Source organism: Nyctereutes procyonoides, unplaced genomic scaffold (assembly GCF_905146905.1).
Source record: "Nyctereutes procyonoides isolate TBG_1078 unplaced genomic scaffold, NYPRO_anot_genome, whole genome shotgun sequence".
NCBI classification, from domain to species: Eukaryota; Metazoa; Chordata; class Mammalia; order Carnivora; family Canidae; genus Nyctereutes; species Nyctereutes procyonoides.
The window spans coordinates 31,760,749-31,784,814 of record NW_026575042.1 but is presented as its reverse complement, the minus strand read 5'-3'; the positions used below and the strand labels follow the sequence as shown (position 1 = coordinate 31,784,814).

The 24,066-nt window shown below is 49.0% G+C and overlaps 1 protein-coding gene across 3 annotated transcripts in view; it reads left to right on the top strand.

Moving 5' to 3' along the window:
• Positions 1–1,104: 1,104 nt before the first annotated feature.
• KY (kyphoscoliosis peptidase) overlaps positions 1,105–24,066 on the top strand; it is a 48,868-nt gene continuing 25,906 nt past the window's right edge. For 2 of the 3 annotated variants that reach the window (XR_008663956.1, XM_055321590.1), the window contains exons 1-5: positions 1,105–1,373; positions 4,594–4,656; positions 8,733–8,795; positions 20,169–20,243; positions 21,991–22,053. Coding sequence is in view for 2 of the 3 variants with exons in the window: in XM_055321590.1 (XP_055177565.1) it covers positions 1,238–1,373; positions 4,594–4,656; positions 8,733–8,795; positions 20,169–20,243; positions 21,991–22,053 (400 nt within the window). In the remaining variant the exon portion in view is untranslated. The remainder of the gene's footprint in view (positions 1,374–4,593; positions 4,657–8,732; positions 8,796–20,168; positions 20,244–21,990; positions 22,054–24,066) is intronic. The other variant, XM_055321592.1, reaches the window with a different exon arrangement.

The window sequence follows — 24,066 nt, the reverse complement described above, 5'->3', positions numbered from 1 at the left end:
TGTCACTTCACCTATCCTTTCCGTCATCCTTAAAATGAGTTATGAATGACACCTGCCACTTGGAGACCAGGTACTATGCACCTAGCCCCTCAAGCACATGTCATTTTCACAACAGCCCGGTGAGAACTTGTACCGTGCCCACCAGAGGGCTGGGGAAATGGGGGGATATGGCTTGTCCATGGTCACATGGGCAGCTGGCAGAGCTAGGACTGGAATCCAGCACAATATGTCATCCGCAGCCAAGGAGGAGCTAGGAGCTCTCAAGGACCGCGCTGCAACGCAGGGTCATCACCCTGCGATGGGAAGGGTCTCAGAGCAAAGGCTTCCTTGTGCTCGGCATTTATTAATGGCGGAAACTTAAGTGGGGGCCTGGCCCAGGTTGGGTGGGCCCACTGGTGCCAAGGGCCAGCAGGCAGATGCCGCTGTAAACAGTCCCGAGACCGGGAGCCAAAGGCCCTGCTGCCGCTGCTGGCTGGCCTGGCCGGGCCCCACTAAAAATAGATGGGCTCTCAGGTCCAGCTCCCTGAGCACAGCGGGCAGGCTGCTCCCTGCCCCGGCCTCCTCCTCTGCCCCTCCCCCCGGCCCACCGAGCATGAGCCAGGCTTCTAGAAGGAACAGAGATGTTAAGACTTCCACCGCAAGCCAGAAAGAACTGTGAAGTTGGTGCCCAGCGGTCACGCTCCAAGTCCCCGTGCAGCGGCAGTCGCAGAGGTCCTGACCCCAACACCCTGCCCATCTCCCTCTTACGGAGGAGGCCCGCAACCTCCCCAACGCCCCCCCCCCCGGGAAGCAGTGGGGCCACCGGGGCTGCCGTTCCTTTCCCGAGCTCTCACTGCGGGCAGCACCGCGCGATGTCCGTGCCCGCTGCGGGCCGCCCGGGAAGCCCCTGGCCGGGGACGGGGCGGGAGCCGGGGACGAGCTCGGGGCGCACGGAGCCGAGGCTCTGCAGCGGCGGCTGTGCGGCGCGCGGCCCGGGCGCAGGTCAGGGCTCGGCTGGGGATTTCCTTTCAAAGGTGACTTAGAGCCGCTTCGTTAGGGTAGCGCCCTCCCGGGCGGGCCCTAATGGCGTGTTTGGCAGAGTCAGCGAAACGCGGCGCCCGGCGGCTCGGCGGCGGGGGAGCGCCCTCTCCCGCGCCCTCGCCGCGTCCCGCGCCGGCAGCGGCGCGCACGGGGCCATTTGCAGCGCAGGCAGCCTCGAGAGCGGCCGCGGCGCACCGGCGGGGAGCGAGGCGACGCCATGGAGCTCAAGAAGGACAGCAACGCCGTGTCCATCGACATGCTGCTGATCGTGCACTCGGAGAAGCGGCGCGCCGCGCAGGGCGCGCACTCGGACCGGCAGGCGGACCCGGGCGCGCCGCCGCAGCGCCGAGGAGGTAACGCGCGCCCCGCCCGGGCCCCCGGCCCCGCTCCTCCGCCTCCTCGGCCTCCTCGGCCTCCTCGGCCTCCTCGCCCCGGGGCCCGCCCGCCGGGGGGCGCCCCACGCGCCCCACGCGCCCCCGACCGAGCGCGGCGCCAGCGACCCTCTCCCCGCCGCTGCCTGCGCCTGTGCGCCGTGGCCCTGGCGTCCCGTGGCAACGCGCAGCCCCGTGATTGCCCTGGGTTGACTCCCCGCGCGGGCTTGTCGGTGCTTCCGTCACCCGCCCGGAGCCAGCCTCCTCCGGGCCACTCACTCTCCGAAGGGTGCACCGCAGGGTTGGAAGATGCCTTGGAGGAAGGGCGCCGGAGCCTCAGGCCTGACCCTGCGCTGCGGCCCAGGCCTGCCCCTCACACGGCACATTGCAGAGCGCCCGGGGGGGAGCCAGGGGAATCTGGGCGCCGAGTCAGACTCTCAGACCGGGAGCTCCCGTCGTGTCCTTGCACAACTCCTGGCCTCAGTTTCCCCTTTCCTGAAGCCTCTCCCAGCGTCCCACAGTAGAAGGTATAAAGGGCGGTGCAAACGGCACCCAGGCTTGGGTAGGGGAAGCGTAAAATCTGCTCTCTGCACTCTCACCGAGCTACTCCTTTTACTCTTCCTACAGACTTTCTGAGGAAGGATAGGCTGGAAGAGTAAAGTGACTGCTTATAGAGCAGTGGTGGAAAGCGGCACTCAGGCCCCTGTAATCTCCAGAGAGGACTCGCTGAAGACAATAGAGATGGAGAGTAGCAGGTGTTAAACGAGCCTCTCGGAATTTGGGGGACCACAGGTCCTAGGTGTGTGAGAAAGCCCTCCCGAGCTGCCTTGGGGGCTGGTGTGAGGTTTGTGCTGGACTGACTGTGGCCCAGTGCTTTGGGAGTGATGTTTTACAGCCCATGTGGCAAAATGACTTCTGCCTCCTGCCTGCCCTCCGGCTCCAGAGCTCCTCTGAGTCTGCCTCTGGCTCTTCTGTCCGCAGAGGCCCTGTGTGCATTGAACACCCGCCTTCCATCTGCCATGCTGAGGCACTGGCGCGGCCACTGGCTTTGACCCCACCAGTCACACAGGCCAAAGCTGCCCCATAATTCCTGGTGACCTCTTGGGGAGGCCGGGGAAGGAATTAGATTGTGGAGAACTGCGTGTGTTGACAGGTACTCCAGTCTCCGGAGGGATTTGGGGCTGGAAGTTGTTTGAGTTGGTTCTGTGTCTGCTGCGGGCCATCCCGGGAAGCCCCTGGTTGGTTCTTTCGTTCTCAGAGCTGCTCCCAAGAGAGGTGGAAAGGGGCCACCCCAGTATTTGTAATGAGAAAATTGGCAGAGGCCATCCACTCCTTGATTGAAAAGAAGCTGCTTCTCCTCCAGAAACTACAGTCCAGAGGCCATCCCCAGTGTGTGGTGAGGCCAGAGGGCCCCCACGAGGCCCAGCTCCGGGTCGGCCTGAGTCCCATCTCCCTTCCCCACTCTGATTGCATCTCTCCTAAAAGCTCCAGGAACACAGGGAAGCCCCAGAAATGCCAGGGATCAGGACTGTTCCCAGAGGTGTCCGACCCCTAGCACAAACCCTACATGACTCCACTGATGCATTTCACACTCGTGACCATGACGTAAGGAAAGAAGGCCCTGCTTTCCAAGCCCTTTCTGCCATTTGTCTCCAAAGTTTTCCTGAAAGGAGGTTTCTCCCAGACATTGTGCCAGTGTAGAGACTGGTGTCACTTATTTACAATCAGACAGTTCTATACCAAAGCAGAGAAGAGGGAGAGTGCCCAGCCTCCAAGCCTGCTGGGCAGTGATGATGTCCAGGAGTTCCCTGGCTAAGTCGACCTATGGCCCCACACAGCCAAAGGCAGGGGAACACTGAATTAAACTAGCTTGTTCCAAGGCCTTCTCTTGGTGTACAAGATCCCCAGGCATCTCCTCCTGTCTCTCTTCTAGCCCAGGTCCTTGGCTCTGCAAAGGAGGGCCTGAGCTCCATTATTGTCACAATGCGGAGGACGGAGTGAAAATATGATTGGGTGGTTTTCTGCTGTGTCCTTGTGGCAGAAAAGAGTCAGAGGGACAAGGAGGCAAAGATAGCGTGTGCTATCTTTTGGGTTTTGGGTTGCCAACAGGTGCTCTCTGTTCTTTCCTCTATGGCCTTTCCATTTCCTTTATGCCGTGCTTCTCAAAAGCATGCATGGACACCCTTGCCTCCTATCATGTATCCCCCAGCCATGGAGGAGGTGGCCTACAGCTGCCTGCACCAAGTCTAAAAGAGCTCCCAAGTCAGGTTTCATCCCTTAAGTCAATATGTGTGCAATCCACTCCACATATGTGTCAGTGAGGGTTCTGAATGGTTAGCCCCAGATACTGACTGCAGAAAAGAAGAGCATCGGGAAGGGACTGGGGGCTTGCAACGGTTGCAAGGGCTGGAGATCCAGGCTGGAGGCCGATCTTCCAGGAAAAGCGCCATAAGCTACACAGCAGAGCTGGTCTGGTGAAGACACCTCTGTTGCCACCAAGGGACCTTAGGTACTCCTTCCTCACCAGGAGCTTGATTTTATTGCAGCTGCTCCCTGCCAGGACATACACCGTTTCTGTGCCAGGAACTTGACCTTGCAGCTACCACTTCCAGCCGCGACGACAGAGGGAGAGAGAGAGAGAGAGAGAGAGAGAGAGAGAGAGCTTCCATTCCCTCCCTCTTGCATCACCAGGCCCCAAGACAGAGCCAGACACAGCTGCATCTGACTGGCTGTGCCTAGGCCACATAGGTCCCTGCTCTAGCTGCAAGGGAGGCTGGGAGAGCAGGCAACTATCACTTCTAGTTTCCACAAGGATAGGCTGTCTTTGCCCACCCTCCACCTCACATCATGACTCTAAAAGTGGGAGATTCACTAAAATGAATGGTGAACATCTTCCACAGTAATGCTTCCATATTTCTGCAAAAGAGATGTGGAGTGAAAACTGGGCATCTGCATTGTGAAAATTCTCCCTGGATGATCCTGATAACCAACCTCACCACCTTTGAAAACTACTGTTTTAATATTTTGCTTTAATGTTTTAAAGTACATCTCATTTTGTGGGATTTGATTTCTCTCAAATCCCGAGAGAGCCGGGTTCCAGCAGCCCCACTTCAACCCAGATGCGTTAACAACTGGCCCATCACTCACTGGCCTGGGTCTTCCCACCATGAAGACCCTCATGCCAGACCCTGTTATTTCACAGGACTCCAGGGTGTCGGAAACGGAATCCGGAGATGGCAGAAATTCGAAGGAAATGATGTGCATGGTAAATCCTCTCTTTTCATTTTCTTTTTGATCTCTGTCATTCAACACATGGAAAAATGATAGGAAGCATTAGATTTCACGTGTTTGAAAATGGGCTCTACACACCTCACCTCTCAGAAGGTGACTGCTCATGACTCAGTCAAGTCTGGAGCCTCTGTGACCCCCAAAAGCTTTCCCTGGCATCAGGTCCCTCAATTTCCTTGAGGCTGTGGGAGGAGAGGAGAGCAGTGCCATAAGGTTGAGCGCTCACTTGTTCACTGGCTGCATATAGGGACGGACTTAACATCATCATTCGGCATGGCTAGGTTTGAGTAAGTTCCCACTGGAGGTAGGGCTGCCCATGTCGTGCAGGGCATCCATCCTTTGAAAATTTTTCCAAACAGAGAGGATAGTCGCCTGCTTTGGGACATTATTACTCCTGGCCTAGCGCGATGGGTGCTGTGATTCCTGGCTGTCCTGAGATTCACAATATAGTAAGATCTGAGAGAAGTCACTTTCCAAAGCCTCCTTTCTCTGGTGCCAGGTGTTTGTCACCCCACAGGCCCAGGGCATCTCTGGGAATGCCATACATGGACCGACCATACCAGGCCTTATTCTGTACCCTTCAGAGATTCATTAGGCCAGCTTCCAAGAACGAACATCGGTGAGACAGCACTATAGGCATATGAGAATTCTAGTAAGAATCAGAACTCCACGCCCTGAGCCCCAAGAGAGGACACAGCCAGATCTGGGCTTATCAAATACTACTGTGAAGAAACCACTCCCATGACCCTCCACAGACGGGGAACCAGGACCCCAGTTGACTGAGACCATCCTGAAGGTAACAAAAGGGAAGGATGAAATTCTAAAAGTAAATTCATTCAGTCATTCCCTCAATAAAGGTCTACAGTGCTTACTCTGTGCCAGGCAGGGTTCTAGTTGTTGGGATGAAGACAGTCAAGAACCCCTGCCCTCATGGGGCCACGTTAGTGATCATAATTATAATGATGTTTATTGCAATTGAGTTTCAACATCCTGGAGGTAAAGAGCTTTCCTGTGTCCCTTGCCCTGTGTATGAGGACAGATCGTCCTCAAGACATATCCCTGCCCGGGAGACCATCCCTTAGGGTCCTGGCTAATGGGCATGCATGGTGGGATGGCTTCCTTTACCTTGCTTCAGGGCTATAGGATGGTAGATGCACCTGCTCTAGCTGTACGAAAGCAGATGCCAAAGTTAGTGTAACTATGCTGCAGGCACATGAGAATTATAGGAATAATTCCACCAGAAACCTGTCAGCTGCAAAAATGCACAGAGCCTATGCAGATATGCATGCTTGGCTGGTGTACAAGTGGGTACGTGGAAAAGTGGGTTGAGGTGGAACAAAAGAGACACAGCGTCTTCATTTGTTATAACTCTCTTACCTTGAGTTGTCTGAAATTCATCTTATGTCTTCTCAGCCATGTTATTACATTAGGAGAAGATTGAAATATAGTGAATATATCTTATTTTTACCACCGTTAGGGCCCTGGTTTGAGGGAATGTTAGTGGAAAAATACAAAAATAAAGAGGATCATGGAGCACCTGGCTGGCTCAGTCGGTGGTGCATGCAGCTCTTGATATCAGGGCTGTGGGTTTGAGCCCCACATTGGGTGTAGAGATTACTTTAAAAAAACTAAAAATCTTTAAAAAAATAATTTTAAAAAAGTGAGGATGGTGAAAGTAGTTCTTGAAAAATCACCCAGGAACTGAGAATTTCAGGTAAGTAGAGGCCTGGAGAGAGGCTCCACAGAGCCTGGAAAAGGTAAGAGTTGCTCCATTCCACAAATATAGGCAATTTAAAGTAAAATTGTATTTATTTTTTTCATATTGCACATTTGTGTGCATGCAGAAATTAAAATTACAGCTTCTCTATGTTTTCTGATGGTGAGATTCTGGGTTCATACTTCCCCTTGCTGGTGTCCAAGGCACTCAGCCCTGGAAACTGGATGGCTTTCATCCACAGAGGAGGCAGCTGATGGCTTGTGCTGGTGGAGTGTGCACAAATGTGGCTGAACATGGGACTGATCCAAAAAGGCACATGTTCCCCTTCTTGCTGCCCTGTGTGCTCCTTGAGCTGGGGCGTTGGCAGGGTGGGGGGAGCCCGGACTGCTCCAAACTTTTCCGAGCAGCAGGTGTTTGGGCCGAGCCAACCCCACTAGCTTGCCTGGCAACGGGCTTCCCCTGCTGTGATTGGCTGCTTTCCTTGGTCCTGGCCGAAGTCTGCCTAGCAGCACAGGGACCGACACCCCATAGCCACAGGGAAACCAATTGTGCAGCCCTGACTATAAATACCCACAGCAGCTATGCCAGCCAATCGTGCTCCTTGAGGATTCCCTTCCCGGATCCTGTTTCCTTCATCCGCCAGCCCAGCAGAGATGTAGCCAGCTGTGCCTGAAGGAGGCAGCCTCCCTGTCCTGGCCTGAGTCTGGCCTAGAGCTCTAGACCAGTGTCACCCTGGATTGGCACACCCAGTGCTCCTAGCCCTTGGCCGACCCACCGACCTCAGCCCATGGGGTGAGGGTCCTGGCTGGGCCTGCTCATAGAAGGCTGGGGCAGGCAGGTTCTCCAGGGCAAGACCCTGCCAGGTGGATCACAAGTCCAGCCCAGCTCAGTGACCTGCCTATCCACCTTGACTGGTTTCTACGTGGGCCCAGGCGTGGGAAGCCCTGAGTGGCAGATCTGATCAGGTGCACAAGGGAAGTCATCTGAATGGAATCTGCTTAGGCCAGAGCCCCAAAGGCATGCTTATTTCCAGGCTCAGGCCCTGGTCCTAGTGGTCACTTCCAGTGGCAGGCCCGACAGCCTTTATGTAGACCAGTGGGAGGCCAGGGAAGAAGGTGGCAGGCCTTCTGGGTGGTAACAGCAGGGGAATGCTCCTTTGCCACAATGCTGGCCCTCCCTCAACCCCTCCCCCGACACCCCCCCCCCCTTTAAGCAGCCTCAGCAAGACTAGGCCACCACAGCAGCTGTTAAGGGAGAGATATAGGTATGATGCTGAGTGAAATGAGTCAATCAGAGAAGGACAAAAATTATATGGTTTCATTCATTTGGGGAATATAAAAAATAGTGAAAGGGAATAAAGGGGAAAGGAGAAAAAATGGTGGGAAATATCAGAAAGGGAGACAGAACATGAGAGACTCCTAACTCTGGGAAATGAACTAGGGGTGGTGGAAGGGGAGGTGGGTGGGGGGTGGGGGTGACTGGGTGACAGGCACTGAGATGGGCACTTGACGGGATGAGCACTGGGTGTTATTCTGTATGTTGACAAATTGAACACCAATAAAAAATAAATTTATTTTTTTTTAAAAAGGGAGAGATATAGGAAAAGATGTTGCTTCCCATAGGACAGGCAGGTGAGTCTGTGGGTTTCCTCTTCGTGGCCTGTGGCAGGAACTGGGCATTTCTCCACAGTAGCCTGACCCCACTGGGGGACAGCTCTGTGTTCACATAGTGGGTGTCCTGCAGGTTTCTGTGAAACTGAGCCATACTGCAAGCCACCCCAACTCCTAAACTGGAGGAGAAGGCAGGCTGCCCCCATTCTTCTCAGAGGGAGGCAAGAGGTTGATCTAGGAATCAGGAGACTTGGGGTTCAAGGCCCTGGGGGCAGGGTCTATGGTCAAAAGCTAAGTGTCCAAGCCACGGGCCTATCGACTATAAAATAGGGGATAGGAGCCTCGAAGACCGCTCCACAGAAGGTGTGATGATCAGCTAGGCATCCCTTTGCACTTTGGCACCTGAGTCCAGCGACACTGAAGTTGGGACTTACGGTTACTTAGCCCACAAGAGGTGTCCCCACCTTCTTGAGAAGAAACCCAGCCTCCACTGGCACCTGCTGAGAGGTGTGAGAGTGTGTGTGCATGAGTTCGTAGTCATTTGCCTCTTAAACTTGTGGATGTGCGTGTGGGTGTGCACAGGTTTAGGCCAGGCCTGGGATGAGCTCAGCCCCCACCAGCCTGCCTTTCTTGCAGACACACACAGCTCCCTGCTCTGCCTGGGGCAAATTCCACCAGGGTCCCAGTGGTCACTGAAGGTCCTTCTCTCTCTGTCTTGCTCAACAGGAAGCCTAGCGGAGAAACAGAACCCTCAGCCGACCCAGGTCATTACGTCCTACGACAACCAAGGTAAGGGATTCACCACTCCCTGTGGCCTCTCCTCCACCTCCTGTGTGTCTGGATCTGTTGTTCAGGCCAGAGACAGCAAGTGCAGAGCACAGACTGGGGGGAACAGGGTCTTCTCTGCCCCAGAGATGTTGGAGCACCCTCTCCCTCTCCTCCTCACATCCCAGGGGAAACAGTGAGAGGCTCCGTGGTGACACGAGGTAGAGTAGTAAAGTCCTTGGGCCACAGAACCCACAGCTGTCCTCATCGCCCTCACTGTCATCACTAGAGCTAACATTTATGAGTGCTAAGCATGTGCCAGGCACCCTGCCGATCCATTTACATAATTATTCTCATGTAAATGAAGCTTCACAGCACTCCTATTTGATCAGTCCTCTCAACTATCCTCTATTTACAGATGAGTAAACTGAGGCTTGGAAAGGTTGCCATAGGTCTGCAAGCACAGGGCCAGTAAGCAACCCGACCCTCCCCTCACAGCCACCACCGAGGCCTCTGCTGTTAACCTTCACACAGCAGGGCTTCTCGGCGCCTCTGGAAAGCAGCCTTCACCTTGGGTGCTCACTGTCAGAGCTTTCCCTCCTCCTGTCACAGCGGTTCCCTGGCCTCTTGTTCCGGAGACGGAGCCTTCCAGGGCCTTCCAGCCAGGGATGAATTTGACTGAGCAAGGGGAAGTGAGAGGGCCCTTCTTTGAGAATCCTTCCCTTGCTGGGATGGGTTCTGGGGGCTCTGAGAGGGCATCACTGCACTGACTCTGCAGTTGACTGGATCTGAGAACGGGGGTGGGGGGGTGGGGGGTGGAGGGGTGGTAAGGACAGGAGGACTCTACAGCTACAGCTGCAGGGGAGACCAGGTTAAATAGACACACACACACACACACACACACACACACACACACCCCAGCTCACTCCCACTTCACTCCTAACACACACTAACCTCTCACCTTGGTTTCCAGCTCCTCATTAAAGACTCAGGTCCTGGTACCTGAGAGGCCTCATAGACTCAGCCCTAAGATCATACTACTGTGGTTCTCGGTGCTGATGTCCTGACTTGTAAGGAGATTATCTCATCGTGTCCAGGGGGCAGAGGCAAAGTAGGACTCCTCCGGAGGACTCAGAGCCTCTCAGAGAATGGCTGTCAGAAGCACGGACTAAGCCAGCATCCCCAACAGAAAGGCACTGGCCAGCGGTGAGGAAAGGCCTCTCCAGATGGGTTAGCGGCACTAGGCCAGCCTTCCTTGCAACCAGGGCCAGTGTGCCTTGCAGCAGAATTCCTGGAGTGTGGCTCCAGAATAGGCCCTACTCAGCAGGGGCCTGCTGCAGCCTGCCCCCTGCCCTGGGCACACGGCAGAGACAAACCTGTGCCCCACTGCTTCCCTGAAGTGGACTACCAGCACACAGCTCAGCACAAAGCAAAAGTAAACAATACCGCACTGGAATGAAAGTGGATCAGCCACTACCTCACTAATCTTGCTTAGCTCTGGCTACACTGGCTGATGCGGTCATGGTGTCATTGCTGTTTGTGCACAAGAAAGCGGAGACAGGAGACGCTGGGGTCCCCGAGCTGGGCACACCTGCGAGCCCTCCACACTGCACTGCCCCCACTGTCCTAGGCAGATAGGAGTGGGATGGGGCCCGCCAGTCACCGGAGCCTCACCTGGCACACCACACCCTGGCTCTCATGGGCCACTCACGTTCCCCCTTCCAGCTTTCGGGGCTTCCAGCGGACAGAAAGGAGGGTGGCCCTGGTATCCTAGGTGCAGAATAGAGCCCTGTAGGTTGGGATGAGATGGGCCCAGGAAGGTCCTACGAGAGCTTGGGCCATAGTGAGGGAAAAGGCTGCCCCTGTCTGGGGCTGAACTAGAGTCCACAACAAAACAGGCAAGGAGCTGTTTTGTCCCTGTGGACCTGACACCCTAGTGAGGGAGCCAGACAATCCTAAGAAGAAAAATACAGGTGTCAAAGGAGGCTGAAGGAAGAAACAAGGCCGGGAGGAGGCTGAGAGTAGCGTGGGTACACATGGGTGTTAGTTTCCTATAACTGCTATAACAGATTATCACAAACTTGGTGGCTTAACACAAAAATGTATTCTCTCTCCCTCTTTTTTTAAGATCACTTATTTATTTATTTCTTCATGAGAGATACACAGAGAGAGGCAGAGATATGGGCAGAGGGAGAAGCAGGCTCCCTGTGGGGAGCCCAGTGTGGGACCTGATCCCAGCACCTCTGGATCATGACCCAAACTAAAGGCAGATGCTCAACCACTGAGCCACCCAGGGGTCCCCAAAATGTATTCTCTTAAAGAGTTCTGGAGACTACAAGTTTCAAGTGAGCCTTCCTGGGCTAGGTCAAAGTGTGGGCTGGGCAGGTTCCTTTTGGGGGCTCTAAGGGTGAATCTGGTCCTTGACTCTTCCAGCTTCTAGAGGCACTTCTTGACTCATAGCTGCATCACTCCATTGTCTGTAACCACTGTCATCTTACCTTTCTCCCACATAAGTAGTTAAATCTCCTGACTCTGTTTTATGAGAATCCTTGTGATTACACTGAGCCCACCAGATAATCCAGGATGATCTTCCTATCTCAAGATCCTTAATTTAATCACATCTGCAAAGTCCTTTCCTATATAAGGTAACATTCACAGGTCCCCAGAATTAAGGCATGGACATCTTTAAGGGCTGTTACACAGCCTACCACCCTGGGGACAATTTAAAGCAGAGTAGATGCTCCGTGATGTTTGAGTGAGGGAGGAGGGGTGGAAGCAAGCCTTGGGGGCACCTGGGGAGGAGCTTCCAGCAGAGGGAGCACCAGGTATGATAAACTTTATGCAAGGGGTGACAAAGGGATCATTGGAATCTTGGATCTTCATGTGGAGGGGTGCTTCAGAAGATTACTCCAGAACAGGTGTGTGGGTAGAATGACAAGAGTGATCACTGGAGCCCCCGTGATTTCAGGCCCCAAAAGCGATTCCTTGGTTTTCTTCTGAGGCTTTCGTCCCTCCAGGTCATGTACCCTTGGTCTCATGCAGACGCTCTGTGCCTTCTTTGATCACACATGCGCTAGAGTCAAACTGCCACATATCTAGACCTGGGACACTCCTGTGGAGCTCTGCTCTGCAGAAAGTATCATAATGGCCCCATGTTTCCAAGAGCCCAGCGAAAGCCTAGGGCGGGTTAGGGCCCTTCATTCCCCACCATCCCACCCCCCACCGCATCCCCGCTCCACCGGGCTGATGCTCCAGAGGCCTCAGCCCACTTTGTTGGCAGGTCATCATCTCATGACTAGAGCTTCAGGGCAGACCTTGCCCGCTGTGTCTGGCAGAGGCTGGCAAAGGTTCTACAGAGCTAGTCTGCTCCTCCCGTCATCCCACATGCTGTTCTCTAGGCAGAAACCGCAGCACAGCGCTGCTGAACCACCTACCCTGGAGCTCTTTCAGGGCGTTTTTTAATTACAGATGCTTTAGCTGAGGCTTCCTGACTCTCAGCTCCTGCAGAGAAAAATTTCCAGGAGAAGAACCCGGTTATTAACCCGAGTTCTAGTTATGGAAAGCGTGAGTGAAACCTCCTTAAAATCAAGGGTGGCAAATATCTGACATGTATCCCCTAGCCCCCCCCATACACACCCACTTGTGTGTACACTCACATTCGTGTGCACACACGTGCCCACACTCATGGCTAATTGATTCACACTCCAGGCAGCCACTTCCAGTCAGTCAGAGTTAATGAACAACATGAAATCTGTTTGCCGTCTCTGCATTAGATATTCTGAGCAAATTAGGCCTTTAGACAAATCCTCATTCAAACCTGCAGAGCCCCAGGGAGATGCTGCTGGGGGAGAGAAGTCTCCTGACCAGGTAAAAGGCAGACCCAAGGCGGTGGGCCATAGACGTGCTGGGGCTTGCCTGCTACATCTCCACATCGGAGGGGAAGAGGAAAAGGAAGCAGAGCTGGTGGGATCTGGAAAAGGCCCAGGAGCCACTTGTCAGGGGTGACAGGAAACAACCACTAATATGGTGTTCCTAAGACAGCCAGGGTGGCAGCTTCAGAAATGTTGTTTGGGTGACAGTTGGCAGAACCAGGGAGGGGCGCTGTGAGAGAACCAGCCAGGTGACCTAAAGTCCCAGGAAGGGCCTCCCCTGGGGGTTGTCGTGACTGTTTAGATTGGTTGATGATATCTGACTATACTTAGGTTTTAGATCTTACCTGAAATTTTGCTCCAAATGATGTTCCACTCTTTACCATTGGAGATTGGTCCCATTAATTTTTTTCTTAAATTAAGAGTTGTATGTGATACAGGAATGTAGTAGTCTGCAAAACCTTACCATTAGGGGCACCTGGGTAGCTTAGTGGTTGAGCATCTGCCTTAGGCTCAGGTCCTGATCCTGGGGTCCTGGGATCAAGTCCCAGGATGGGCTCCTTGTGAGGCGCCTGCTTCTCCCTCTGCCTATGTCTCTGCCTCTCTCTCTGTGTCCCTCATGAAAAAATAAATAAAATCTTAAAAAAAAAAAGAAAATCCTACCATTTCACACCCTTAGGAAGCTCAAGGCTCTCCATGGTTCTCTAACCATGGAATTAATAAGGAAAAAATAATACGTGAGTAGGAAAATAGGCAATTCACAAAATAAGAATTTTAAATGGCAAATGAGTATATGAAGAGCCTTGGAAAGCCTGGTTTCAGAGGCAGAGAAGCCCCCGCAAGGGCCCGTACACACCTGTGTGCAATAAGAGTGGGCACAGCACTCCCGCAGATCAGGGAGGCCAAGGAGCTTTGCTGTTTTCCTCAACGGGGACTGATTAGCCCCTGACTCAGGAAGTCAGGGGCTCAGGGGAATATTGGAATTTGGGCCCCTGTCCTAGAGTAGGGAGAAAAGATGAGGTACAGGAAAGGAAAAAGGAATTGGAAATGGCCGGGTGGAGCTTGCAGGCCAGGATCACGTCGGAGTATGAGAATATCTCAGCACCCACCTTTTGCCAGGGCTTTAACAGTACCTTGTTTTCCAGCTCACTCATTCTTGGACAGAGAAACACGGCTGAACTGGGGGCAGTGGGAAGTGCCTGGAAGTTAGATGTGAGAAGTTTGGGGTGGAGGTGTGTTGTTGACCCCCAAATCAAGTTGTTCAGTTTTGCAGCTTCTTTAAGCTTCTGGATGAGGTTGCAGCCCAGCATTTTCCAAATTGTGTTTCACAAAATGGCCCTGGGGTAAACTGACTTCTTCCCTGCAGGACTTCTCAAGGCATTACACATTGTGACCTGCAAAAGGGGAAAGAGAGAGTGGGCAGGTTTTTAAAATCCTTTTCTTTTAAGACATCTTGCAGCCAAGTACAGCCTGGCACCCACTTTGGAAAACACCTGAAAGTATTTCAGATGGAAAAAGTGAAAAGGCAGAGGAGAACAGGCCCATTCAGCATGAGAAGACACACAGGGAGTGTTGCTCTTGGCAATGGCGCCTGATCCTATGACCAGAACCGAATTATGCTTTGAACTCTCAAATGCTTAAAGTCTTAATTATAAAGTCACACACTGATTTTCTTTGACAGTGAATGTACCAGAAACTACACTCAAAGTGATGTTAACCTCTTCAAAGTAATGCTTTGGAAGGCCACACAGTAGCTTATAAAATTGTTTGAGAATTACCCTCTTTGGCATGCAGAGCAAGTTTATGAGCTACACAAGAAAGTCAGTATTGTTATTCTATGAAAAATAATTGCAATACACTTTGCAGGAAGGGGTTCGTAAAAAGAGCTCTTATGGAATTAATAAGGAAAAAATAATACGTGAGTAGGAAAATAGGCAATTCACAAAATAAGAATTTTAAATGGCAAATGAGTATATGAAAAATATATTAAAATTAAATACACAAAAATGAGATGGCATTATTCATTAATAAAAGTTTCAGGGATTGATAAAAATCAAATGTCAGTGAGTACATCAGTGATCTATTTTTATATTACTAACCACCCCAAAACTCAGTGGCTGAAAACAATAAGCCTTTACCAGCTCACAAAGGCACAGGATGGCTGGGCGTTCTTGCCTGAGACACACCCAGTTTATCGCGGGTCTTGGCTGGGTTTGCTCACGTATTTGTGGTCAGCTGGTAAGTTGGCTAGAGATGGGATAGGGTCTGCTCTGAGATGCCTCTGCTCTGTTCCACGTGGTGTCTCAACCTCCAGCAGGCTGGCCTGGGCTCATTCACATGGCATTTGTGGCTGGATTCCCAAGAATGAGGATGAAAGCTGCAAGGTTTCTTGAGACCTAGGCTCAGAGCTTGCCCAGCATCACTTCTACTGACATCACATGCTAACTAGCCAAACCAAGCCATAGGGACAGCTCAAATTCAAGGGACATAACAAAAGACCTCTCAGAAGTGCAGAGTTTTGTGACCAATTTTGCAATCAAACCCAGCAAGAATGAGCAAAATGGACATCCTCTCATGTTGTTGGTGTGGTCATCGACCGATAAAAATCATTCATGGGAAGTTTGCCAATATATAACAAAGGCCTTCTCCATAACCTTTGATCCATATTTGAGAATTCATTCAAAGGAAAAGTGTGTAAAGAGATATGTATCAGAATGTTCATGCATCACTGATTATAATAACAAAACATTTGGGAAAAGTTAACTATCCAACCAAAAAGGGTTGCTTATATGGATTATACACCACGTAGAGAATGGAGTACTATGCAGCCCACTTAAAATGATGACGTAGGACTAAATTCACTGATGTATGAGGAGTCAAGAAAAGAAAGCAGGTTACAAAGAACATGTTTACTATTATCCTGCTTTGGACTTTCTATTTTGTATCTTTCTGTATCATCCAGATTCTTGTTTTAATTCTGCAAAAAAGCTCAGTTGGTACTTATTTTTATTTTTGTTTTATTTTAAATTACTAAAATGGAATTGTCTGATATATAGTTCTATGGGTTTTAACACATGCACAGCACATGCTCATGTAACCACCCTTACAATTAGAATACAGGGCAGCTCTGTCACCCCAAAATTCTCTTGTGCAGAATCTCTGTAATTACATCCTCTCACCTATCCTAAGAGTTTCTTTGTATTACTGAGAAATATTCCTTGATATGAATGTACCACAGGGCGTTTATCCATTCACCCATTGAAGGACATTTAGGTTGTTTCCAGTTTGGGGCTATTGTGAATAGAGCTTCTACAAACATTTCTGGATAGGTTTTTTTTTTTTTTAAGATGTTATGTATTTATTCGTGAGAGACACAGAGGGAGAGGCAGAGACATAGACAGAGGGAGAAGCAGGCTTCCTGTGGGGAACCTAATACAGGACTCGATCCCAGGACTCCGAGATCATGACCTTAGCCAAAGGCAGATGCTCAACCACTGAGCCACCCCGGTGCCCCTCTGTAGAGGTTTTTGTGTGAATGTAAGTGTTTATTTCGCTGGGGTAAATATTCAAGAGTACAATTGTTGGATCATATGTTTGGTGTAGGTTTTGTTTTATAAGAAACTGTGGAACTATTTTTCCAGAGTTGCTGTAGTACTTTATAATCCCACCAGCAATGTATGAGAGATCTGATTTCTCCACAACTTTGTCAACATATAGTATTACCGCTATTTTTTAAAAGATTTTATTTATTTATTCATGAGAGAGAGAGAGAAAGGCAGAGACACAGGCAGAGGGAGAAGCAGGCTCCATGCAGGGAGGCTGATGTGGGACAGAATCCCAGGTCTCCAGGATCACACTCTGGGCTGAAGGCAGCGCTAAACCGCTGAGCCACCGGGCTGCCCTATTACCACTATTTTTGATTATTGCTCTTTAATAGGTATGATACCTCATTGTGGTTTTAATTTGCATTTTCCTAATGACTAATCATGTTGAACATCTTTTCATGGCTTATTTGCCATCTGTACTCTCTTTGGTGAATATTTGTTCTTTTACCCATTTTTAAATTGGAATGTCTTTGCACATCTATAAGAAATCAATTTGCCATATTTGTATAGCTCTAGTTCTTAACTATTTATTATGCTACATTTATCTATGAATCTGTCTCTTTGCCAGTATCACACTGATGACTGTAGCTTTATAACACATCTTAAAATCAGATAGCTAGAGTCCTCCAACTTATTTTTTTCAAAACTGGTTTGACTACCCTAGTTGCTGTATCTTTCCATCTATATTTTAGAATCATCTCGCCTAAATGTCTTCCAAGGGGTTTGATTAGAGTTGCATTCAATCTGTATAGATCAATTTAGGGAGAACTGCCAATTTAACAATATTGAGACTTTCAATTCATGAACATGGTATATCTTCCCACTTATTTAAGTCTTCTTAATTTGTTTAATAATATTTTGTAGTTCTCAACATATGGCTCCTGAACTATCTTTTAGATTTATACTTAGGCATTTCAATTTTTTGGAGCTGTGGTGAATAGTAATTTTTACATTCAATTTCCAGTCGTTTGTTGTGAACATAAATATAAGTGATTTTGGGGTGCTGACCTCATATCCTATGACCATGCTAAACTTACTTATTAGTTCTAGGAACTTCTTTGTAGATTACTTGATACTTCCTATGTAGACAGATGTGTGATCATGATTAAGGAAATTTTTGTTTCTTCCTTTCCAATCTATAGGACTTTTATTTATTTTTTTGTTTTATTTCACTGGATAGAATTTCCAGTGCATATTTATTTATTTTTTTTAATTTATTTATTTTTATGACAGTCACAGAGAGAGAGAGAGAGACGCAGAGACACAGGCAGAGGGAGATGCAGGCTCCATGCACTGGGAGCCTGACGTGGGACTCGATCCCGAGTCTCCAGGATCGCGCCCTGGGCCAAAGACCAGCGCTAAACCACTGCGCCACCCAGGATCCTCCAGTGCATATTTAGTAGGAGCAGCGAGAGTGGACATCTATGCCTTGTTTCCAGTGTTAGGGGGAAAGCATTGCATTTTTTGACCATTAAATATGCTGTTTAGTAAATAGTAAATTTAGTAAATTTGCAATAATTGTACTCTTAAAATTTTGACCATTAAATATGTTAAAAAGGTAAATACCCTTTTCAGATTCAGAAAACTGCCTTCTATTCTTAGTTTATTGAGAAATTTTATCATGAATAGATGTTAAATTTTGTCAAATGCATTTTCTGTATCAATTGATATGATCATGTGGTTTTTCTTCTTTGGCCTGCTAATATGATGAATTCATGGGTTTTCAAATAATCAACCAGCCTTGAATTGCCAAAATAAATCGTGCTTGATTGTGGTGTAGAATTCTTTTGCTATATTGCTGGATTTAATTTTTTTTTTTTGAGAGTTTTTTGTTCATAGGAAATATTGGTCTGGAAAAAAGAAAAGAAAGAGAAATATCAGTTTGTAGTGTTCTTTTCTTAAACTGTCTTTGTCTGGTTTTGATATCAGATTAATGATGGCCTCATAAAATGGGTAATGAAGTATTTGCTACTCTTCTGTTTTCTGAGAGATCTTATAAAATGTTTGGTCATACTTCTTTTTAAACGTTTGTTAGAATTTGTTAGTGACGTCAACCTGGAATTTGTTTGTTTCTGGAAGATTTTGAACTACAATTAGTTTTTAAAATAGACATAGGGATATTGAAGTTATCTATGCATTGGGTGAGTTTTGATAGTTTGTAGCTTTCAAGGAATTGATCCATTTCATGCCAGTTGTAGAATTTATGTGCATAGGACTGTTTGTAGTATTCCCTTATTATTCTTTTAATATACATGAGATCTTTAGTGGTCTTGCCTATTTCATTCCTGGTATTGTTGTCTTTATTCCTGATTTATGTCTTACTTCTCTTTTTTTTTTTTGGACAGTTTGGTTAGAGGCTTATCAATTTTGCTGATCTTTCCAAAAAAAAAAAAAAAAGAAAACAGCTTCTGGTTTCATTGATTATTCTCTCATTATTTCTTCAGTTGTGTTTTTGTTTTGTTTTGTTTTTCTGCACCACACTGTTTCTCCTCTCCTTCTGGGATCTCAATAACATGAATGTTAGACCTTTAAGTATTAACCCTGAAGTTTTGTTCACGTTTTCTCTCTGTTGTTCATATTGGATAATTTCTATTGATCTTTCTTTGAGTTCACTGACTCTTTCCTCTGTCATCTCCATTCTACTATTTAGAATATCCAGATAATTTCTCAAACTATTATATTTTTTAACTCTAAAATTTCTATTTGTTTCTTCTTCATAGCTTCTGATGTTTTGCTGAATCTTGGTATCTTTCCATTTATTTCAAGACTATTTGCCTTCACTTTTTAGAGGATGGTTTACTATGGCTCTTTGAAAGTCTGTCTGATAATTCCAAAATTTATATCATCCTGGGGTTAGCATCTGTTGGTTATCTTTTCTTTCAAGTATATTTCTGGTTCTTCCTATGCTGAATAATTTTGGATTGTAACCCTTGCAATGCTATGCAGATCTGCCCACCACATTCACCTCCCGGGGGCATTCTGGCATAGTTTAGTTCTCAAATACTCTGGCATGATGTTTAGGATGAGATCCATGTATGCTCAGCTCAGAGGTGACCACAAGAGTTCATCCATACCTGTATGGATTTGCTTTCTAGAGCTCCCTCCCCTTCACATTCCACTTCCCAGTTCTCCAGCACAAAAGCTAGACTTTAGTTTGCCCATTCTGCCAGGCACTTCTCACAACTCTGTCTGCACCTAGAGACAATCAGTGGGAGACATAGAGAGAGAAAGAACAATGAGTATTGGCCCCTACACTCCAGGGAATCATAATTTCTCTGTGGCCTCATTCAAAGACTCAGACGCTTAAGGTTTTGGCTGACCAACAAAATCACTGCTACACTGCTACCAACAGACTTCCCTAGGGGCTGGGTGGAGAGATAACAGAAAAAAGAGGGGGGTATGACAGAGGGTTTCCCCCACACTTTCTGACTCTCAGAGGTTTCCTTTCTTACTCCATAAGCTGGAAGAAAGGACTTCTCTTGGAGCACCGTTTCTCTGTACCCATGTGCACTTCTGGGTTTGGGGCTGCCTTTGAAAATCCAGTCCAAGTAAAGCCATAGGGGGAAGGGAACAGTAAACTCACTGCAAATATGGTGGTGCTTTAAATGTTAATCTTATTCCCCAACTTGCCTTCTATGAACTACCTTACAGAGTCCTCAATAGTTGCTGTGTGCATTCTTTCCAAGGTTTATAGCTGTGTTCAGTGGGAAATACAAGGTAGAATGTTCTTATTTCGCCTTGCCTGACTCTGAAAACTGGCTGCCTGTATTTTGTTTTTCACTTTTTTAAACAAGAATTATTTGCATATTCAGAAGAAAGCTTAAAACCGATTGTGTTTTGTTGTTCAAACATCTGTCATGGGACACCGCACACCCTTTCCTAGCAGCATCTGGCTGAGAATATCACATCCCATTCCCTTGCAGGGACACAGCTGACTGTGGAAGTCCACCCTCGAGATGCCATGCCCCAGCTGCTCAAGAAGTTCTCCTTGGCTAAACGTACGTACGTACAGGGCTGCTTGTGTGTGGAGGGCTGGCAGGGAAGAATTACAGTCACTTAATGGGCCAAAGCCCACCTTAGGCCTCTTCTGGGAGAAGAGGAGGAATAACCCAGGCCTACACACTGGAAAGAAATGAGGCATGACAGCTTCATTCTGGGGACTCTTTTCTCCATAACTAACACCCACTGTTCTTGAGTCTGTGCAATTAGATGTGGGTAACGCGAGGCATTTAGCTAAATATGAATTTCATCACAAGAGTGTTGTTTTTAGATACCATTTATTGTCTGCCTAAAAAGTGACATACACAGTGGTAAGCTTTTTACATTAATTAACTTTTTAACCCTTTGATATAAGCCAGTATTATCCCCACATTGTAAGTCAGCAAAGTGAGGCCCAGAGAGGTGAAATAACTGCCTAAGGGACCAGCTAGGAAGTGGGTCAAAACCAGGTCTGACACAAGGCCTGCTTGCTACCTTCCAGGTAAGGTACACAGGCCCAGGCCCATGATGTCTCTTCCACTCCCTCTTTTTCCTCTATAGGCATCTGTCTACCTTATTGCCAAAGGGGCCTGGGAAAATGCCGGCCAGGGAATGAAGGCCCCAGAGCATCCAGGGCTCAGGTTCTCTCCATGTCCATGCATGGGTGAAGCAGGTCCTTCTGGCTGCCTGGCCCTATAGCCCTCAGTGGTCAGGGTCTCAGAAGGGCAGTCAGATGTAGAATGGACAGGCCCTGGAGCCTCCTGGCTGGGGTCAGACCTCAGCTCTTACCTTGGGCAAATAGCTTAACCTCCCTTTGCTTGAAATCAAATTCCTCATCTGTGAAAGGAGGAAAATAATTCACCCTCTTTCATAGGACTGTTGTAAAGTTAAATGGCACAGTCTGAAACACAAGGCAGGCATAGTAAGTGTACAATAAACGCTAGCTATGATGTTGAACCCTCATTATTCTACCAAAGAATGGAGATAGAAATAAAATATAGATGCAAGAAACACAAGGACCACTGTTTCTCAGTGCCTCTATACATTTGCAACCATCTGTTGTTATATTTACAACCTTTTGTGGGTTTCGAGGGCAGAAAACAACCTGTCTTGACACCCTACTCCCCAGCTCCTCCTGGTTCCATCAGGGACCCATATCTCCCTGACCTGGTTTCAAATCAGCAGCTCCTCTCCTATTTCCATGGAGTCTAATGACTGTTGGCAACCATTCTGCATTACAGACTGATGAGATTTGGTTGCCCTTGAAACATCCTGGGGAATAATTTAATAATTGTTTGACCTTTCTGGGTTTCAACTCCTTAGAAACTGCCTTTCCCTCACCCCCACATCCATTCCTTCTCATGGGGGTCAGTTCTTATCTGGCTGAGAATCCACTGGTGCTCTTAGCATCCCCAGATGTGTTCCAAGATGGTGGGGGAACCCAGAGGAGGGCAGGAGCTCCAGGCTCCAGGTGGACCCACTGAGGAACACAGAAACACAAAATGTTGATGTCAGAGTAAATTCTGCCTTTGCTCACAGACTGCAGTTCTCTTTCTTGTCATTCCCTCTCTGGTTCCCAGGCCTTCCTTTACATCGGGAGGAAGTCCAGGGCAATTCCAGCAGTAGTAGATGGTGGGTGGATATTGGAGCAAGAAGGCTGGGGAAAGACAGTGAAGAGGAGGGGTCAGAAACCCAGACTGCCACGCAGACAGTCATCTGTGCTTGTGTTCTGGAGCATCTCTACTTCTGATCTTTGGGATATTGCAGGTTTGCAAGGTGATAAAAATGGAAACACAAGACCCCGGCAGCCTGGAACGAAAGATGCCCATGGTAAGTTGCAGGGCCTTCCCCAGGGCTGTTCTGTGACATGGCGAATCGGTTTAGCCTGGTGGGCCAATCTCTAATGGTCTGGAAATGGCTCCCTGGGGACTCGGTGAGAGTCCGGGGCTACCTCTGGGCTCAGGGCAAGGAGGAGGAGTATCATGATTGATTAGCAATGTCTGCCACGGACACAGGCGGGGTAATGAAAAGCTCACATGCCATATGACCCCAAAGCTAAAGCATAAACCCCAATAATAAGGCAGCCCATTACAGAAAACATATTAAAAACATAATTCAGAACTGTGTTAACTTTAAATGGAATGCCAAGCATCTGTAAGGTAGGAGGCATGCGAATAAGAATGGGACAGAGGGTACAACCCTGAATAGGGTGATAGATGGCCTGGCTTCGAATCCTATTTTTGTCCCTCGCTCACCTTCCTTGGGCCTCAGGCTTCCTCTCAGTAGACCAGATGGCTCTAAGGTTTGCTAGAGTTTGGCACTTCTTCCCATTGTTTTGCTTTAAAATTAGAATAATTCAGTTAATGCCACTGGTATTTTAAATGTATTTATGCAAAATCATATTTAGATCTTATATAATCTCTTCAGAAGGTAAATTTAATGAGGCATAAATCATTGTGGGTATTTTTAATGTTCAGATATTGTAAAATGGAACCAAGAAAGGGTAAAATTAGTAATAAGGCTTTCGGTCCCGTTTTAGAAATGTCATCCTTCTTCTAAATGGGGGCGGGGGAGACCTCATTTGCCAAGTTGTACTGAGCGGAAATTTGTCAAATGTAAGTCCACTTCATATCCACTTAGGCCAGCCTGCTAGCCCTTGTCAGAGAATGGCAGGAGCCCAAATCCTTGGAGGGAAAGGGTGCGGAGAGCTTGCTGTCCCTAGGGGCTGGCTGGACAAGGGCTGTGCTCACACTACCACACTACACAGAAAAGGGGCTGACAGTGATCCAAGTAATGAGGGACAAGAGATCCCGGCTCCAGCACCAGGCAAGTGACCACAGTGGTGCTGGGCTTCCAGGGAGCCTCAGGGTAAGACTGTACAGCACAGAAGGTTTGGGGACAGTCCAGGAAATGTCTTGGTCATTGTAGAAAGAGCAGAGAAATGAAGGAAGAAAATGCTTGCTTGGTGAGTGACAACCATAGCCTCAGGGTAAGGTTTATATAGACTGCCTGCCCCCTGCCCCCTCTTGGGAGAGGAACAGCCCTCCAATCCTGGATGTGTCAGAGCATGTGACATGGTGAGGACCCAGTCAGAAGGTTGAGGTCAAAGAGACCAAAGCCTTCTCGGGGCGCTGCAGACTGTCAGCAGGAAGCAAGAAAGCACTGCCCTGAGGAATGTGCCAGAACCAATTGGGTTGTGAAGAAAGAAGGCCTGGTTCCTAAGAGGAAGGGACCTTGGTCAGGGGGGAAGTGTGGGCGACCCATGTGGCCTGCTCTGACAGCTGACTAGAGTTTGGGAGCTCCTCTGTGGCCAGAAATTGGCCAGCTCCCTAACCAGCTGCTGCTGCCTCTCAGCCAAAGCTGGCCCAGAGAGGGTCGTGCAGGAGCTGCTCCCCACTCCAGCACCACAGGCCTTGGGTCTGTAACACCAAGGCATGGGTCTCTCACCGACCTTGAGGGATGTGTGGGCAGATGTAGCTGCAGCCCCCACACCGGGCACAGAGGCTTTATATGTCTCCTCTCAGACTTGCCCACGGAGGACCCTCACCCTGCACCCTCCCAGGAGCAGACTGGCACTGACCTTGCAACATGATCCACCATCTCATTCACTCTCCCAGGTGCCCCACAGATATATATGCGCCTGTGGCCTGGTGGCCGAGTCCAGCAACCCCCAGGGAGGTGGAGGTCCTGAAGGTTAGGCCCCCGCCAGGACATAGGCTTCATGTGGCCCCCACCAGGCACTTTCCTAGGTCGCTCTACTCTTTCCAGGCTGGCTGCCGTACCCTGGAACTCCACCAGCACCCCGCTCAGGGGAATTGGGTTATCAGTAAGTTTGGGGATCAG